At 39.7% G+C, this 20958-nt stretch overlaps 2 protein-coding genes across 2 annotated transcripts in view; one reads left to right on the top strand and one right to left on the bottom strand.

The window, feature by feature from the left end:
* Positions 1-1937: 1937 nt before the first annotated feature.
* LOC129777101 (alpha-mannosidase 2) lies at positions 1938-16745 on the bottom strand. The gene is made up of 6 exons (XM_055783176.1): positions 16145-16745; positions 15272-15900; positions 14152-15213; positions 3081-4140; positions 2606-3019; positions 1938-2551 (listed from the first exon to the last, which is right to left on the bottom strand). The coding sequence occupies exons 1-6, from the start codon at positions 16250-16252 to the stop codon at positions 2405-2407; spliced, it is 3420 nt and encodes a 1139-aa protein (XP_055639151.1). The 5' UTR covers positions 16253-16745; the 3' UTR covers positions 1938-2404.
* Positions 16746-19959: 3214 nt separating this feature from the next.
* Positions 19960-20958, top strand: part of LOC129764507 (ubiquitin carboxyl-terminal hydrolase puf) — a 29427-nt gene continuing 28428 nt past the window's right edge. Inside the window, exon 1 of the mRNA XM_055763646.1 lies at positions 19960-20499. Coding sequence (XP_055619621.1) covers positions 20457-20499 — 43 coding nt within the window. The 5' untranslated portion in view covers positions 19960-20456. The remainder of the gene's footprint in view (positions 20500-20958) is intronic.

The raw sequence follows: 20958 nt of genomic DNA, 5'->3' as shown, positions 1-20958 counted from the left end.
TTTCTGCCAAAGATGACATGTTTTCTGCCAACGCTAGTTTGGGTGTAGAAGGTATAAAAGAGCATCTAGGGCTTTGGAGGGTGCGCTGGGCATTGCTCCAGTTATTGATAAGCATGCCAGACGTTGTAGTTTATCAAGCTAATTCTGAGCTGATATTTATGTAGTTTTATGCCACCACACTAGCGAAGCATATGTTAGTCTGGGTCTCACAATTGCCGAGTGAATCCAGTGAATCATTTTCGGTTTTAGTCCCCACTCTTTCCCAAATATACTACAACTCCAGAGCGCAGTCTGGGCTTTATATATTGCATACTCCAGTTGATCGTTCCAATTTAGTTTTTGGTCAAGCATGACACCTAAATATTTGGTTCGTTTTGAAAGCTCCAATTGTACACATCCCAATCTAAGAGGTCTTATACTTTCTTTTTTCTGGTAAGTGGAATTATGACTGTTTTTGAAAGAAAAACTGCCTTCTCTCTGCAAACCACTATTCGGAATTGATGATCCACAATTTTACATCGTCCAACGGCATCTCCCGCCTATGAAATTGTCCCGTGTGACCAATTCGAACAAACTGTCACGTATATTCCGGCTACTTCAGCCGGGAAGAACTGTCGGCAAGTGTCTTATTGGAAGCTAATCTGTTATTTTTATCATTCGCCCCGATATCAACTCCCGAAGGTCCCTTAGAAATGTCCGTGTACCTGATCTCGTGGAAACGATACTTTCCTGCTGACATTGCCATGAATGTTTGGTGCAAGCCTACCGAGCTAGATAAGTTTTGCCAACGTGGGCAGACTGTAGCGTAAAAACCAGTTGCAAGATGGTGTTACTAAGGGTGGGTTTAGACTAGTGATATATTCGTGTGAAGATATATGATGAGATTTATAGAAATCGCATCAACCGTTTACACTAGCGTGAACTTCTATAATGAATATATTCATATTTTCGGTGAATTTATTCACCTGAAGTAGAACTGCATCCAACTTTAGTGATTTCTCACCAGTGAGAAATTCACAAGCGTTTACATATGCTGAATTTATTCAAGTTATATATACCTCGAATAAGTGTATCATATTTATTCTCACCCGTTTACACCTATTTTCACGTGAATAAATCCATCTATAGCTATAGATCTCCCTAATGTAAACCCGCCATAAGAGTGGGTCGTGAAAGCGTTCCCCTCACTTCAGCTCATACAGAGACCGCTTTTGTGGGTGTCAGTAGACCGGAGAAAACCAGTAATGCCTTGTTGTAAATTGGTGGCAGTATTTTACGAACTTGTCTCCGGACAAATACGTCAGTTTATGGCCTTGAACTGACGGTGAGACGACTGTTAATGATCGCTTCTATCTTCCTGTTGTTGCTGCGGTGGTGTTTGCAGATTGTTTTTACCGGGAGGCAAAGCTCTTCCTAACTTCCTCTAAGTGGCGTTGGAGGCTAGAATTATGATCTATCAATACTCCAAGAATTCTCAGTATTTTACGGCGTGGGATGACGTCGTTAGACTGTTTTATCTTTGAGTTGGGACCCTGCCCACTGGACGATAGTTTTGGTTACTGTCTGCATCATGATGCGTGGAATTTTGCGCCACCACCAGGAGAATGTAGTCCGCAGAGACAGATACGAAAAATGACCTCGACTAAAAAAGGATGTTTATGGAAATTTCAAAGAGGGTGATGGCAACAACTATCAACTAAAAAAAGATTCCTCTGGGAAAGTTAATGTGTCAAATAGGGATCCAGTTCACAAAGTCTCATTTTTCATTTTTCAGAACATTTTTCAGTGTTAGATTATTTGTGTAACTGCACACAAAACTCAAACAAAACAAACAATTTCAAATGATAGTAAAAACTAAAAATAGTATATAGAATCGGTGCACAAATATATATAGGAATTTCTCAACTTGTCTATCACAAAAAAAATCAATTCATTCTTTTTTGTGTAGTACACAATCTTCTTAAGTATGGGTGTGCCATTATGCGTACGTGGTTGTGAATTTGTTAATTATTCATTCACATATTATTTACTTTTCTGATCTTGCTTCTGGGTCCAATTTTGTTCACATTTTACAGTGTTTTTGTACTTATGAGATTAATAGAAAAAGAATATCCCAATCAGACATTCGACCTGTACGAATGCAACATTCGTACAGATTCAACAAACATACATCATAATATCACATGTTCAATCGGCAATTTTCGCATTCAAATCTGATTATCGTGCACCCACGCACACACACACACACACACACACACACATCTAACTCGAGTTACTTTGATCAGGTAAAATGTCAGCAAACTGGCCTAGGTATGTATGCTTTTGTCACTAAAATAAATAAATCGCACAAAAATAGATTGAACCTTTATGGTGGCACTGGCTTTTTCCGGTGCAACAAACCCATTTATCGATGGATGATAAAACCTCTCGCATCCATCGGACACAGACTAATGTCGTCGGAGGACACATGCTCCTGCTTTCGAAGCAGCGTCAACAGGGAGCTGTGAATTTCTTGAAGATCATCAAGGCCAAGCATTTTTTTGATGTTAAGCTGGAAGAATAATTCAGATGAAATGATTTGCTGAAGGAGTGAGGAATTACTTACGCTTCCTTCGCCATTCGCCTCCGAGCCACAGTCCTCAAAGTTCGTCCGATGCACCACCAACCCAATGGTAGACTTTTTGTCTCTCCCAGCTCGCAGATGGGGCAGATTCCTCATCGCAACCACCTCCAACCCCTTTTCTAAAGGTTCATGATTAGCGCCAAAACTTGGGAGAAGTCCGATCCATTCGTTCTCGTTGAATATCAGTTTCTCCAGTGGATGCAACAGGGATCTTAGCTCACCGTATGCAGCACTCGTTAGAAAACCAGCCGGATAGCCCGGGTCAAGCTTGGTGCACGATTCACGACTTTCCAACACCAGCCGGAACAGATGAAGCACCGGGAGGTTGTCAAGAACACCCTGACCAAGACCGCGGTCATCGTCTTGGGTTAACCGACGATCCTGCATAATTTCGATCTGCGAATAAGATTACTGGATTGGTATCACCTTGTAGTACCTCGCACAACATTCAACTTACTTCCCCTGTCTTCAGCGATGACCCACCCAGTGGTTGCGCGCTCAAGAGTGTCAATCTCAAATTATCATCTTGTATAAACATTGCCGACGGCACTGGATAATAGTTCGCCTGCAGCGGCAACGTGTCGAATCTTTTCCGCTTAATAATCTGCATTCCGTTGAGATCAGTGTAAAAGTATTCCCCACTGTTGATAGTGGTGGAAATTCGCATTACGATTTCAGTGTTTTCTCGATTGCCTATTTCCACCAAGTTCCCAATCTCAATTCCCTCTCCGCGGAGGATCGTTTGATGGTTTGCGAACGGCAACCCGGTAGTCACACTAGCCTCCAGCGGCCCTTTAACAATCAAAACGACCGGATCACCAAGTCGAAGCTTGGTGGCCGGACCATCCGGATGGAACAGATAGGCACCGCTCTTCCCGGAAGTGAATCTCATTCCGTACTTGAGGAAATCCAAATGCACCGGAACCGTACTACGATCAATGGTCACCGATTTAAGCAGTCCATTCGAATTGAAAGCCGCGCTTGGACCGTCACCAACTTTCAGCGACACCTCTCGCGGATCACCGAATTCTACCTCCACCGGATAACCAGACTGCAGATTATCCGAGAAAGGCGTATGCGAGAGGATTGTGATTTTAGCGAACGAAACGCCGTCACTGTCCTCAACTCGATTCCGAGAGTTTACGGTATACACTGCCAAACCAAGCGGTGGCACCGTGGCCCGGAACAATAAGCGATATTTCGTATTCGACGCCTGTGGTGTGCTGGTGCCATCCGGTCTGGTGTGCCAGTACCAAACGGGTGCGATTTGGGCGGGAACGGTGCGACCGTCGCGTGAATCCTGCACAGTAACGAATGGTTTCCCAATGTAGACCTCGACGAGCTCCACACGCTGGAAAGGAAGGGAATTATGCACAACGACGTGTTTGATGGGCAGTTCATCGCCAATTATGATCGTCGGTCGGGTTGAATCCGTTCCATCCACACTTCTGGAATCGTCAACGGTAAGATAGGAGAACTTTGGATCACCCTGGTAGACATTCGCTGTGGTCAGCAACCTGAAAAACAAACCTTGGTTGTACAGGGTGGCGCAAAAGTCACGCAATGCTCTCCGAACGAAAACATACAACGATCGCGCTGCAACTATCGAGCGTGTTGGTTCCTAAGCGGTTCAGTTGTCGACTTTGTATCATTTTTTATTCGAGAATAAAGATTTTGTATCATGAGATTTTTTTTGACGTGGGACTACGTCTAACCGGAGTATATGGGGGGGGGGGGTGGGTAAAATGAAAACCTAAACACAGAACATGCAGGAAAAAATGCAAGATTTCGAATGCTTATAACTCGAACATTTCTTACTGGATCGGAAAGATGTTTGCAACAATTGATAGGGAATATTTCTACGCTTCTATCGCAATTAATAAAATGTTGTTTTTCATCAGATAAACAATTGAATAACTGTAAAATGTTAAGCGTTATCCAAACGCCCTAACTGTCTCGTTTTGATTGGCCCGATTTGCGGATTCCCCTGCACAGCCTTCAAAACCAAGCAGCCTTGGGGAAATCGGCATTGCAAATAGATGAAAGTATAGGGACTTTTGTTCTCACCGAAATGTGTTCCCTAACACAGACTTCAAAACCAAGCAGCATTGGGGAAATCTGCATTGCAAATACATGTAAGTCGGGGGCATTTTTGTTCCGACTGAAATGTGTTTCCCTAACACAGACTTCTAATCCATGGAGCGTAGGGAAATTGGCATTGCAAATAGATGTAAGTCGGCGGCATTTTTGTTTCGGCTGAAATGTGTTTCCCCAACACAGACTTCTGAACCAAGATGTCTGGTTAGATGACGTTTGATTATTCTTTCGTTCACATATTTTGCCTTAGGCATCATACCAAACGTAAAATGACTGTCATTAAATTTACTTGTAACGAAAAACATAATCTATCACAATGCATGAATCGACCTTACATGGCATTATATCTTTTTACTACTATATTGAATTCAATTGAATTCGGAAATTGTTTCATTCAATTAAAAATTTAATCAATACAAACAAATGATTGCTAAGCTAAGGTAGTCCCACGTCAACCTTGCGGCTATATCCCACTCATTTTTTGTACGAAAGTTTTTTCGTGCAAATCGGTTGCGTGACTTATGCGCCACCCTGTAGTTGGCTTAAAGTGGTTTTACATATGTACATTATTTTTACATATACGTGACATACGTCAAATTTAATGTGTATTCATGCAAAATATTGAGTATTTATAATTTTACCCATATTGCGATTTGAAGTTGATTTTTTGTGCCGTACCGCTGGTGCGGCCGAATTTTGTACCATTATTGGCACGGATGGCATTGTTGGCACAAAAGTTACAGAAGAGTTGTGTCCAAGACACGACCGCATAGTAGACGTAGGATTCCGTTAGATTATCTGTTGCATGCTGATTTTGAATATTTTTGAAAAATTACATCGTTAAACTCTTTCATAATGATTTGGTGGCCCTGAAAAGAGCCGCTCAGTTTGGTTGTTGGGTACTGTGCTCTTTGGTAGCTGAACGAGCTTTTATAGCGAAAGATAGACGATTCAAATCTGCATATCCTACTCTGTTCGACACACTATTTTCTGCAGGGTTCTGAAACAGCAAGCAAGGCGAACAAAATAGATTTACTCTTATCTTTGAACCACATAGCCACTTCACGTCGTAAGCTGTAGCATTAAAGTTCCGTGTTATCATTTCACCGTTTCCAACAAATGTCATTTTGAACATGTTCAATTTTGGCCGCGTGATATTCATGTTCGCAAAAAGCTATTTTTTCTTCCACAGTCCTTTTCGGAAATACTCATATTTTATTCTAAATTGTGACGAAACATCGCGAAAAACACTCAATCGGTACATAGAAAAAAGCTGAAAGATATTAAATTATCTGGGGTGCGCCAATCCAATTGCGAAACTGAAGCAAGGATCTCCTACACGTGCACGCAAAAATATACACGAAACAGACACTAATACATTGGTTTTTTACTAGAGCGTGTGAGCGGTCACGATTTCATGAAATAAAGTTAACGTTAATAACTATTTTCACTGTGAACTGTGCATAACAATCGATTCGAAAATTCTCTAAGATTTGTTTGATATGCTATACATTACAATTCGCTAATCTCTAAACGGTTTAAATTCATGAAAACTGGAAGAACCTCCTTTTTTCCCATACATTTGTTCTGCCGATTTGTGTGCTAACCCGTATTTCGGATGCTTATAAGTCGAACATTTCTAAATTTGTTTGCATCAACTGATAGGAAATATTTCTACGCATCTATCACAATTGATAAAATGTTATTTTTCATGAGATGAACAATTGAATAACTGTAAAATGTCAAGCGTTTTCTAAACGCCCTAACTGCCAAGTTTTTTTGGCCCGATTTATGGTTTCCCCAACGCAGGCTTCTAAATCGATGTACCTGTGGAAATCCGCTTTGCAAATATATATGCAAGTCGGGGGTATTTTTGTTCCCACCGAGCTGTGTTTCCCTAACACGGACTTCAAAATCAATGTGCCTGGGGGAATCCGCTTTATCAAAACATGCTAGTCGGGGGTATTTTTATTCCCACTGAGCTGTGTTTGCCTAACACGGACTTCAAAATCAATGTCCCTGGGGGATTCGCTTTGCAAATACATGCAAGTCGGGGGTATTTTTTGGTGTTGAGTAGTTTTACAGTCGCTTGTCGTTGTGCAGACCGGAATATGTTTCCCTGAAACGTATTTTTAAACTAAGAAGCCTGGGAAAATCGTCATTTCAGATACTAGAGGTGAATGAACTTTCGCGATTCGAGAACTACATATACATGATATGTGCAATAATTTCAAACAAATTTTTGACAATTCTTCCGTTTACATATTTTGGTAGTCCTAGGCATCATATCAAACGTAAAAGGACGTTCATCAAATTTATTTGTAACGAAGAACATAATCTATTACAAAAAAATCGATGCATTCTAAAATAATATTCGAAGTGGTAAACAAGTGGATTGCATAATATAATTGCGTAGTTTTTCGTCGAAAATATGCGGGCGGGTCCTAGATACAACCCCTTACAATTTTTTAATACCGTGAAGCTCCCTTATACCAGCCAGTGCATAATTCCGCTCACTTGACATAAAATACTGGTTTTTCTCATTAGCTATCTTATTTCTTCTGATAAGTTATAATTGTGTATACTCGAAACAATTTTCTTGTCTTCTTGGATGGCACTAACGTTCCCAGTGGAATTTTTGCCGTCTCAACGTAGGTATTACTTGCGTCATTTTCATTAGTAGTACTTAGTTGAGATTTCTATGCCGGATAACACGCCTTGAATGTATTCTGGAGTGACAAGCTCTAGAATACGCGTGATCGCAGTGCAAGTCGGAAGAAATTTCATTGACGAAAAATCTCTTGGTCAGAACGGGAATCGAACCCGAACCCCCGGCGTGATAAGGTGGGACGCTAACCACTCGGCCACGAGAGCACTCGATACTATGACTTTTTGAAAAATTGACAACCAAGTACTATTAGTTACGCTTAACTGTATAAATATCAGCCAATATCGTTCGCAGCACTCTCATTCGTCATATTTGTTGTTTCTCTTAGCAAAGTGGCTAACAGCATTGTGCACTGTTGTTGTCAATTTACAAAATGTAAACGATTGAAAATCTTCGAAAGTGTAATGATTGATAAATTGGCCACACTGTTCTGGTCTAAATTGAGTGAGTGCTTGTATGCATGAGTGACCATTTTGTAGAGTGACTGATTCTGTGTGCGAGAGGACAGTATGAGTGAGGTTCTGCAGAGAGAGGAAAAGAAAAACCCGAGCCAATTGTAAGCCGACTACCACCGAAAAGTAAACGCGTGTTTTGAAAACCATTCCGATATTTCCCGTTCGATACCTTCCGTTACAAAAGCAATAAAAATTGAACGATACAGGTACACTGCTCTGATTTTTAGTTTGTTCATATCTTTTTACTGCAAATTCGATTAGTTATCACCAAAATAAACATGACTGGAACAAGGATACCCATATTTCAACTTGTTTCTTATTCCACCCAACAGATCTTACTTGCTATATTGCGATGAAAAAAACAAACGCCGGTCAGAAACGCATGCAATATGTCATGATAGGTCGAAAACAGCAGACGCTGTGGAAATGGTGAGAACCGAATTTCCCGTTCAAAGGGCGACCAAGTTACACGGAATTCCGTATTCAACACTGCGCGAGGTCTTGGGAAAGTATTCCAGACCACGCTCTGGAAAGCAACCGTTCTTGATGCCACAGAAGGACGAATAGTTGAATGGCTGTTAGCCAAAGCGAAAGCTGGTGAACACAAAGAAATTACTGTTGAGCGTAGCACATTAAGGTGAAGGTGGAAGCTAGCCATTGTAGTAGTATAGGTAAACCCTCGTGTAAAAATGGGGTAATAGTGTTTGTGAGAGAAGAGCAAAGCACACGTAAATAGATCAATTCTCTTATCAGACTGTGTGGCGCTTCATTGACACGAGTCTTTGAATACATTTGAAAAAAAAACAAATAACAATTCAATACTAAAGTAAAATGTATGAACGATATGTTCCGATGAACAATTGCAAATATAAATATATATAGAAGATGCATTTGCATATGATTCTGATTATACGCGAGCGTAACATGAGCAAATTTATAACACATGCGAATTGGGGCACTTTTGGTATTAACAAGTTCTTCCGCATAGTAACTCGATGTTGATAATTCCTTAATATTTTCCTTCGTTGATCGTATTGTTTTCACATATTCACGTTGGAAAGCCTTAACCCTTCTCTTCGTTGGCCGAGGCATTTAAATTGAATTTAATACTTTTCCGTTTACTGTTTTTGAAAGCATAGGCAGCCGTGGCAGTGTTCCGAGCTCTGCAATACAATTTTCTTACCCAATGTTAAAGTTGCTAAAACTTACATTATAGACCCATTAAACGTAAAAATAATAATTGTATTGATATCAACACAATTTTATTCTATTGATTTTCATGACATGGGACGCTATGACTCCGGAATAACATTTTATTAAGTGGTTTTTATAGCTGTTTCGATGATGTTGTTTGGCATCAGTGTCGAAAAAATAACGATGCTTCCACCAATACAAACAAAACCATTGCAGAAGATTGAAAAACGAAAATTTAACTTTCAGAGCACTTGCTCGAGTTTTCCGACGTTCTTCACTATACGGTGCGAAAGCAGATGAAAATTTAATATCTTGTGAGTAATCGATTAGAGTTTGGTTGATATTACTTGATGGGAAGTGTGCGAAAACGATCATTTTCTTCACACTGTTTCGCAAAATTATTGATTTTCGGGCGAGAGGTGAGGGAGGGAGATGAAAGAAATGAGCGCCATTGTGGCAGCCATTTGTGGCTAGCTTCCACCTTCACCTTAAGTGAGAAAATCAGCTCGTTCCAATCCATTTAAAAACGGGATACCAGGTCCTAAATGGATCAATGGGTTCATTCAACGGCATCCAGGAATATTTAAACGGGTTCCAAGCGTATTGTCAAAGCATCTTGCAGCTGTTTCCAAGCAACAAATCAGGAGCTGGTTTCACGAAATCCATGAGTATTTCGAGGAAGAAATGCTGTCCAATGTGTTGAAAGTTCCAGAACAGATGTTCAATTTGGACGTAACAGCAGTACGTACAATACCTACAAAAGATTTGGTTTGACCTGGTTCCAGCCAAAAAAACGTCCAGGCAAAAGTTGTTACCGATCGAGAATCTGCATTTTTTTTTGTGGAAACGTAACCGTGCAGTTAGCGGCAACGTTGATGCAAACCCGTACAAATCCAGAATGCACAAAAGACATCTGGCAGAGATTGACTGAAAGCTGGGCCGCAACAAGAGCGGAATCGAGTTGGATGTCCCGGATTGTTCCTGTTTCTCAAGTACGTTTTTTACCCTTGTCTTGTCCAGCAGAAAACATCGTTCCCTATTACTCTCTTTCAAAATGGACATAAGTCACATGTCTCTTATAAAGCCATGCTGCTATGCACAGAAAAAAACATAATCCTGGTTTGTCTTCCACAAAATTCCACTCAAATCACTTAGCTGCTGAACGTCAACTATTTCCGACCACTCAAAAGCTGTGGATAGAATGACGAACCTCTACTTCTTCTTGAATGGCGTTAACGTTCCCTTGTGGAACTTTTGCCGTCTCAACGTATGCATTAACTAGCGTCATTTATTAATACTTGGTCGAGATTTCTTAAGCCAAATAACACGCCTTGAATGTATTCCGAGGGGCAAGCTCTTGAATACGCATGACCACAGTACAAGTCGAAGGAAATTTCTTTGACGAAAAATCCCCCGGCCAGAACGGGAATCGAACCCGAACACCCGGCATGATAATGTGAGACGCTAACCACTCGGCCACGGGTGCACTGCACGAACCTACAATCGACATTGATCAACAGTTTCCGGAGATGTGGATTGTATCTGTTAGATCCTGATGCTGTTAATTATTCAGGTCTTATTGGAAAATCCAGTGAATCATCACAAGCTGTATTGCCAATGAATAAACGACATATTATTAATGTAATTCATTTGACTATTATTATTATTTTCTTTCTATATTATAGTGACTTTCAACACATTTTGGCTGGTTCGTCACTTTTACTTCCATTTTTTTAAAGAATGTCGGGAATGAGAATAGAACTCATGAAGAAATCGATTATTAATCGAACGAATACTGCGCAACCAATAATCGCAGCGGACGAATAATTTACGTCGATTAATCGATCCAAACCCAGAGAAAAAAAACGCAGTTTTATCCTGAAATTCAATAATTATCTTTGGCGCTCCCCTAGACTCGTAAACGAAGCTCAATGCAGTCAACACGAATTGAGCTTTTTTTGTGAGTTTGGGGGAGCGTAGAAGATGATAATTGATTTTCAGGCGAAATTAACACTTTTTTGCTTTCTAGCAAATGAGAAATATAAGTCTAACTAATTATTCCTCTCAGTGTGACGATTAATCGTATCGATTAGCAAACTGCTGAAAAGTATTCGATTAGTTGATGAACGATTAATTTCAAAAATCGGGGATCACTAGGTGCACCGAAAAAGTGCACAGAGACTAATGTCGATGACGTGCTAAATCATCGGCACCAAACTAACTTCCAGAGAGCTGCTATATAAAAGCAACTTACGCGAAACGCACCGATTGCAAATCTGGGCGTGTAAAATTGTCTAATGCTTATGACAGACATACAACTGTACTAGCGTTGTACTTCGAAAATTGTATGTCTGTCACCATGTACAGCGCTAGAACCATGCAAGCAACATGGCTACAGTTGTACTGTGCGCAGCGCCATAGAGGGTTAGTGGTGGGTAGCATGAACAAATCGAATCAAAACTCTTGGTAAACATTCTTTTCATTGACTTTCTCTTGAGTTAATAACTCTGGCTGAAAACTTGCTTGTTGTGTTTGATAGTTAAGACGCTAAATAAAAACCTTTTTCATTGAAATATGTGGTGAAAATTAGGAAAATTCTGATTATCAGTTAGACATACTTTGGTTGTACATTGTACCGTATGTCAGTCATGGTACGATAGTACTTGTACAACGCTATACTCTTACAACGCAAGTACAGCTGTATGTCTGTCCCTGGTATAAGTTCGGGTTGCGAGGCTTGAGAGAGACTCACGATGAGGAAATCCAATTGAACCCACAACCAGGGATGCCAACCTTCCTGATTTTTCAGGATTTCCCAGACTTTTTGGCACTTGTATATATCTTAAATAAAGTTAAATTCTCTAGACGCAAAGCTGTACTTAACATTTTTTATCTCTACCCTCAATTGTTTCGTAGCTTTCCAAAACAGTGTTAGAAAATTTCATGAAACCAGATTGTCTGACGAATTTATAAAATAACAACGAGATTAAGTTTGAGGAACAACATTGCTTTGTTGAGGGTAATGTGTATGTAGATATATCCCCAGAGTTATTATTGTAGAAATACGTTTCAGAGTGTAAAATTACACAAGAGAAAATTTTTGAATCCACAGTCAATATAGAAAGATTTTATATATAATTTGTTTGTCTGATTCAAAGTAGAATCAACTTTAATGATGGGACTATGGTAAATATATCTATAACCATACTAAATATAAAAAAAATTAGGAAAAAATCAACAAGTCTTCCACTGCTGATATGCTTTCCTCATTTGTTGAGTAAAGATTCATTCCAAAGCATGGATTATGAATTCAGTGAAAATTTGAATATTCATTTCTCTGCAATTGACTGTAGTGATGCTGTAGGTTTTTTGGAAAAAATATAAACGATCAAAAAGTCAGGTGAAACACCAGCATTTCTGCTTATGCGAGGATTTATACCATGCTCATTAATTCTTTTATATATCCGGTCTTCGCCCGAAGGAAGATAGGCTGTTTCTGGTGGGATTTGAAATGGATTCTGTACTACCTGCTACTACCAATATGTTCTGGGAGGATAGAATATTTAAGCTGTGTGAAGATGGCGAAAGATTGTGAAACAGAACTATAGATATAAAATTAAGTTATAATGCTTTGATTGAAAATGATGTTTTTGTTTTCCCAACAATCGACATTAACTTTTCGAACAACCCAATATGAGCTATCCTGATTTATCCTGATTTTTATTTTCATTCTCCCTGATTTTTTCAAATTATAGTTGGCAACCCTGCCCACGATCGTTCTCTTCTCCTGTGCACAACTTCCCAGCCGTATGGCACCCGCCATGTTTTTTTGGTGTCAACATCTCAAACGTCAGAAGTATTTGTTTTCTTCAAAACAGCGATCCGCATTGACGGCAGTGGGCTTCGTTTACTAGTTTAGGGGAGCGTCAAAGAATAGCTGATTTTCAGTCGGAGTGAACATTTTCAAAATTTAAATTATGAATGAAAATTAGATTTTCCATATCAAATTAGTATTCTGTTTAAATTAAAAACATTTTTGTTTGAAGGTGGGGAAAAAGTCTCATACAAAAATTGTTTATGAAGACAACTTTATATTATATAGAAAAAAATCAGCAACTATGTTGGAATTGTGTGACCATATGGTTGAATGAAAGTCAGAAATACGCGTTTCTAATAATTAAATAACATAATGTGAAAATTTTCATTCAAATTTTAAAATTTGAAAACCGGCTCCGTGTCTTCTAATCTGGTAAAGATTACACTAACGATTTTGGGACCCAAATTATGGCTCTAACTTGAAGTCGCCACCAGACGTTGGCGTCATCGCGAATTACCAATTTACCACCATCTGACATATCGTGATGTCGATGATGAACTTTTACAGCAGAGGGATAGTGAGATAGGCGGTGACGGTAGGTAGAGTGAGATAGCGATAATCGTGTCATACACCTGCAACTTCCAATGCACGAAATTGTTGCCAACACATTGGCAGGTTAAATTAACCATAGCTTCAACACAATTGACAATTCAATTCAATATCAATCTGTGTGTAAATATACGTAATACTGGTGCACTAACCGATGTGCGCGGACTGGAGGGAGCGTAGAATAAATGATAAAAATAGAAATCAACATGCGTAATTCTGGTGCACTAGTGAAAGAGCGCGGACTGAGAGGGATTTTCATACTTTTTATACGATTTTTTCCTTGAGCTATAGTCTGTGTTAAAGGACGATTCGTGTTATTTTTCTTTTTAAATATTAGGTTGTGCAGTGCACGAGGTGCACATATGGACGAGACGCCACTGATTTTGAATGACGAGTTCTGATAGAAGTACTAGGAAATTTATAGTAAAAGAAAATTGTAAAAGGTCAATTAGAAGATCAATCAATGAACAGGTCCGCAATTGGAACCAATAACGTTTGCGTAGTAAGAAAACGTGAACGTTTGAAGGTATTGTTAAAAAAATCCATTTAGGGTGGGACGAAGTTTGCCGGGTCAGCTAGTCAGCTATAAATTCAAGAAATATTTCTGTTGAAAACATTGAGAAACTAATGTGTCAAAAGTATCCGCCATACGACGGTATTAAGGCATTCAGTTCAACATTCTACTAACCTATAAACTGCATGCTGCATGACAAACTTGCACTCTTCCAAAGCCTTCGCCATCCGCTTGGCGTAATCGGCTACCACGTCATCTTTAGCTGTTCCGGTAATGCCATCATGGTGTTGGAATAGCGACAGCTGCTGTCTTGCATATTCCAACTTTCGATCCATGTCAAACTCCTCATCCCATATGCTCCACGCGTGAAGCATTTCTGCTGATCGTATATGATTCATCAGAATTCGGTCCTGTCGCTTGTGGTACGGTCGCGAAGTGTAGTACCCGCTCCAGTAGTCCTCGTTCACGTCAGCGTATGTAAAGAAGTCGCCACTCAATGAAGGGAAGTCCTCCTCCTTAAAGCTTCTTCTGATTGAATCGAAATAATCCTGCAGAGTACCGAACTTGGCTTCCACATTAAGTGAAGGATCATTGTTGATGTATTCAAACAATTTTTCGTAGTTCATCCGTTGGGCCTCCCACTCTTTGCTCTGCGTGTACCGAAAATCATCCCCCAGTGGAATGAGCACATTTCGTGTTTTATAAAGTACCGATTTCTTCCGCCACTGGTCCACTATCAGCTCGGCCTTCCTCGCCACGTTATCATCGGTTATCGGTTGGGGTGGAATACGCCAGGGACAAGACACACCGAAATTGGGCAAGCGCTTGAAATCAAACTGACAGCAAACTTTCGGATCCGGTCCGCACGTATGCGGAACGTCGTACGAGTAGAATGGCATCATATGGGTCAGAAGGTCCGTGTCACCCTGAGTGTCCCACAACTGACGCCATCGAAACTCGAGCTGCTGTTTGAGGGCGAGATTTTTCTTCACTATATAATGCGTTCGTTGAATCAGCAGATTTTCGAAACCCGAGTTCTTCAGAATGAATGGCATTGCGGATGATTGACCGAATGGATCGATAGCCCAAGATGATGTGGGAGTCACGTTCAGTCGAGTTTTCAACCATGTTTGACCTTCGGTAAGCTGCAAAAGTATCGAATACCAGTGCGAATTCGCTTCATCCGTCATAACCCAACCACCGGTGACAAATTCAAGCTGGTGATTTTTTATTAATCTGGAATAAAATTCGTTCTGAAGGCGTCAAGTAAATAATGAATCTCGTTTGTTCTTACTTTTTCACCAGATCCTTCTGTGAAGGGGCCAAATTGTCGTACCACTTCGCAAAATAGCTTATCTCGGCCCATATGAACTTAAGTCCAGGATTTTCCTCTAAATGACGAAGCATATTGGCAAAAATATGTTTCGTCTGTCGTTCGTAATACTCATCGAAGGTATGGATCCAGCCGGGGTCATTGTGGGAATGAGGTACCACGAACACCTTCAGCTTGTGGTGCTGGTTCCATTCCTTCTCGTCATATGTCACCCTCCAACCCTGCTTCCAGGGCCCACCGTCAATGTTATCGAATGGCACCCGTTCATACATATCCAGCATCTGGATATCGGGCTGCGGAACAATGTCTGTCCGCAGGGAACAACTTCCCCCCGTGTCACGATTAGCACTTATTACCGAGTCTTTTATCATTTCACGATTTCCCAAATGTGGAGCCGCTACGGCTGGGATCTTGTCCAGATTGGATTCCTCACCGTACTCCTCGCCTTCGACTTGGTTCTGTGGTTGCCCACCGTTCTTAGATCGAATCGTGTCGAACTGCTGCTTCATAGCGCCGAATTCACGCCGGTGCTTGTTCAGACCTGTCTCCAGTTGCTTGATTTTGTCCTCCAGCTGAAGGAAATTCGTGCTCTTTTGGGTGGAATAAACGAAAAAAAGTATTCTAATCAATTTGTGCCTATGCGGATTGGGATAAAGTGGATCTTAATAAAAATGCTTGGTTAAAATCTGGTTACTGAAGTTAAGCTGCCTCATAGATACCAGTCAAAAACATATCTCCATACAAGAACTACGAAACAAAAAAAATGCTCAAGATAATCTGCGCAGATTTGTATTCTAAACACAAAATTTTACAAGCCTCAAGGTCACAACTTACCGGTTTCTCCATCGAAATCGAATGGTTCAAAATTACATACAGTAGCAGGAAAATGAAAAGGACAATACCGGACAGAATAAACACAAATTTTCGACGAATACGAACCATTTTCAATTCGAGTTTTTCTAATTTTTTGTTTTTTTTTTCAATTTTAAGTAAACTTTTTTCCTTAATTTTTCTAACTGCAGCAAATTTATTCCTATAACTGCAAATCACTTTTTCCACATTATCTTCACATGTTTTGTCCACTATCTGAATCAGTTTTGATTCTCGTTATCGGTAAGAGCCCGCTTAGCAATAAAACCACTCTTTATCAATAATTTCTCCACGTATTTTTAGCACCTCCCGAAGACAGCCGCTTAGTTACGGCACCCAATTATTCCTAACATAAATATGTGCGTCGTTCGATTTTGAACGTTAATCCTTCGTTTCAAAATTACTTTGTCAAAGTGATGCACCTATTAGACGCAATTTGACTTTTTTTTCAACCCAACAACGGCATATTCGAGCTGTATTTGTTGTGACGGCGGTGATTTTCGCGAAAAACCACTGCTTTTGTTCGCTTTGCTCCACTGATTGGTTGCTGTTAGCTGAAATAACTGTCAATACGGTCAAAACACTACTATTCAGGGTCAAACTTCGGGCAGTATATGGTTGCCAAATGTTTGATTAAACAAGCGAAAAAGGACGAACCTCTGCATACATGGGGGTTGCCCAACGAGTTCATGCATTGGAGAAAGTAATATTCTGATATCGTCACCTTTTGTACAATTCAGGATGCAGGAAGTTTTTCGTCATTTTTGTCAGGATTTTTTTCCTACTTGCATCCAAATAGAATTGTGAGCACATTATATGATATGAACATCCCAACCAACCAACTTGTTATAAAAAAAAGTTATAAAGAACTAAGGCGATTGGTACTAAGTAAAAACGGAAAAAACATTACGGGTTTGGACAGGTCCATCATTTACTACGCTGCAAAAAAAATTGCACAAGAACAGTGTCGGAAAAAAAATACTATTCACATTTACTTTTGTTAACCGCTATCTTCTTCTAAAAGCATCCCCACCAATTGCTAAATTCAGTTGTATGCAACTATCCACCATAACTTGGCAACCACACCAGGAGTTGTCATTCTGGTTAAAGTGGCCGTACACTATTTGTCCCGAGATCAAATATTTGACACTTTTCGACAGATAAAGTTTGGTTTGAAATTTGTGCAAATATTTTAGGCATCCAATAACTGAATATTTGCTTGTCGTGTTTTATGTCGAATATATTTGATCAGTACATGATAGTCAGATTTTGTCTATCAAAAAGAATCAAATATTTGGCTTCTGCCAAACAGTGTATGAACACCCTCAGTAAAACAACTACGCACCCCCAGAGTAGTAGCCAGTTCATTAATTTGGCAACGCAGTGCTAACTTTATCACAAGGTTGTTATTTTCAACAAATGTATTTTTTTTTGTTTTGATTCTCTCCGTTCTGCGTTGATTGTGATTAAGTTGTTTAATAAAATAGTGATTTTAGCTTTTCTTTTGAGCAAACAATCATCACAACAAAAACAAACATCCTCGTTTGATAACCACCGGTGTGAAAAAGAAAGTAGTAAAATTGCAACCATGATAGCAACGACCGGTGCGAAAATGGGTTGCTATCCAAAATTAAAGTTGTGGAACTACCAACCTTTATAGCAACTCACTGATGGGGATGCTCTAAACTGTGGTTAATTTCTAGTTATAATTATCATGTGACCATTGTGTTATAAACGAGAGAAGCAAAAGAAAATCATTTGAAAAAATGTAAAACATACCATCGTCGACATTCCAGGAAATACTTTTACCGCGGCTCAAGAATTATAGTTTAGATATTCGTGCAGGACGGCTGTTGCTCAATAATCCAAACAACGGCAGTTCAAACCCTCCATCGGAGCAATTTTCTCAATCATCAGCACTACTCATTTTAATTATTTATAAGCCCTCCCACGAAACGTCATCTGAATCGTTTCTATTTCGGCAAAAATAAATATTCTCATACATACAAATGGTGGTTAGTGACGCTAAATATTTTCCAGTAAATATTTTCCGCCATATAGTGCACGAACAAATGAGTGTTAGAAAATCTCAGAAAACGTGCATTTGTTTTCAGTTGAGAATTACCTTCTTCATTTCAGGAGATACTAAAATTACATAGAGGAAATTCACCTTCTCATTTTATCTACAAGTTAAGATTTATATTCAAATAACACATTTTAATTCTTTTTCTGTATAGTAAAACCTGTAGTAAACCTGGCGGAAGCGAACGTGAACAGGTGGTGAAATAGTACGGCATCAATATCCGTTTTTTATCAGGTTTAGGTTGAAATAAACACACGTGAAATGGTGGAAATAGAATGAATTTAAAATGAAATTACTTGGATTAAACAGTGATTATGTTCGCAATTTTCATTATAATACGGATGGTAAACACTATCGTCATAATTTTTATCGCTCCTGCGATTTCACTCTAGTGATCAGTCTTTAAATAAGTTAAAAACTTCTCATTGGGACAGAAACAGTTGGAAAATTTTTGAGAAGTTTTCACATGATTGATTTGAAAAATTTCATAAATAACAACCGTGAAGTCATCAACATTGGTTTTTTGTTTATTTATTCCAGCATAGGCAAATATGTAAAATAACAACCAGTTTGAAGAAGACTTTTCATATGGTAATGCTCAATTGTTAAATTCATATTACATCTTCCAAAGACGTGATCCTCGGGTAATCCGAATCAACCTCTTTAGCAACATTCTAGGCATTGTGTGATTGCGTAGTTCTATATATTAATACAGACTGATATTGATACCTCGAATTGTTTGTGAAGAATCAACCTGTACATAGCCTTTATGAAGATTTCAAAATTATTACTTAAAAAATGAAATAAATGGAGAAAAAAAACTTCATGAAAGACAACTATCAGGAGATTGCTAAAAATTATTATATGACCAGATATTGGCTGGAAAACTGTAAAATCCGAAAAGGGTGTCTTCGTAGCCTAATTGGTTGCGTGTCCACCACTATGAGAACAATCAAGAGCTGATAACTTACCCGCTCATATTACGGTCTGCTGCATCGGCGCCACATACAGCGTCACCGTCACCGTCCCATCAACTATTCTCTAGGACTTATTTTGCCGACGTCAAAGTTGCCGGTATGGTGTATATGAATGCTACCATATGATTTCCATGGGAGAATATTTGACATTTCATTCCTTTAGGTTGACTTCACGGTGACAGGACGTCACCATCACCGCTCCGTCAACTATTCTCTTGGACTTATTTTGTCGACGTCAAAGTTGCCGGTGATGGTGTATGTAAATGCTACCATACGATTTCCATGCGAGAATACTTGACATTTCATTCCTTTACGTTGACTTCACGGTGACGGGACGTTGTATGTGTAGCGCACTTTATTGGTACTACAGTAAGTTACATTTAATGCATCTTTGTGTGCTATTCTAGCTGCTACGCCCACGCAACAATCATCATGTGCCGATAATCCCAGTCCCTTACCGCTTACCGCTCACAGTTTGTTGCATCGATAATTTGTACTATTGATAACACAACAATGGAAGCCTCATATCAATAGTCCCACTGTGTTTGATCCGATTGTGAACATTCGAACAATAGGAAAATTCTTACGCTCGAATTAGAGGTAACTTATTGTATATGGATTGAAATTCTATGTGTCATACTAGTGTGCAGCCCCTCATCAGCCGTGGACGGATGCGACAACCCTAACTGTCAAGCCGACACACACAAACGAAACCCGAATACGTCGCGAAAAGTAGCACCAGCAGTCAAAGAGCCACACACAATCCGAACCGAAAGAAGAGGGGCTGAAGAAAAAATTTCCACATATTTTTCGCCGATTTCCTGTGCTAAAAACCGCCCGTTCATAGTCGCGAAATGTTGGCCAGTGCTGGCCCAATCCGGTCTCGGTTGTTAAGCCGCTAGACGCGTTCGATTTGGCTGTAAATTTGCCCTTCTTTCGCCGCGAGATACTTGAACATTTTTTCTGCTTTACTTTTCCTCTGGTCGAGAGACAGGAAGAAAGAATAGCTAGCTGTCCGTCTGATTATTGTGCACTACAAAGAAGAAGCAGGGATATATATTATTTGCTCTACATTTACAAACTATCCAACATTCTGTTTGCGGGAAAGTGCAGTTTTTGTTGCTGGTGAGCACTGGAGTGACCGTAGCTGTTCCGGGGCTGTCAGGCAGGAGCCGTTTCATTTATTAGATCACCCCCACCAGCCGGTGCGGGAAAAATGTGTGATGTTTGTGCGGGGTTCCTGAATCTGCTGGGCTCGTGTAAGTTGCTTTGTGTTTTTGTGTGTTGCTAATATCAAACGACAGTTGGCCATCTTTGAAAAAGGGGGACTCGGGCCGACAACAACACAACAGATAATGTTTTGGCAGTGGAGGGGCGGCCGTTTTGGCGAAGTCGAAAAAGATAGGGAGCTTCGAGTATACTAACGAGAATACTAACTAACAAAACACTCGGTATATTGTACGTTATATAAACTTTATTCATTTTTTCGCCGCGAAATTCACTTTGTTGTTGAATACTGAGAAAAAGTAATCAAAATAAAAACAAACATTAATTTGTGCAATTCAAAATTTTAGGATTGCATGAAAAAGTATAACATTTTTGTACAAACACTATCAAATAAGTGTGTTGGCTTTATTCAATTGAGAAATTGGATAAAGATCAATGTTTTGGGTTGCAATGCATACTTCAAGGCAATGCATATAGATACTGACAAGACA

This window comes from Toxorhynchites rutilus, chromosome 1 (assembly GCF_029784135.1).
Source record: "Toxorhynchites rutilus septentrionalis strain SRP chromosome 1, ASM2978413v1, whole genome shotgun sequence".
Lineage (NCBI taxonomy): Eukaryota > Metazoa > Arthropoda > Insecta > Diptera > Culicidae > Toxorhynchites > Toxorhynchites rutilus.
This window is presented reverse-complemented; position numbering and strand designations above follow the sequence as displayed.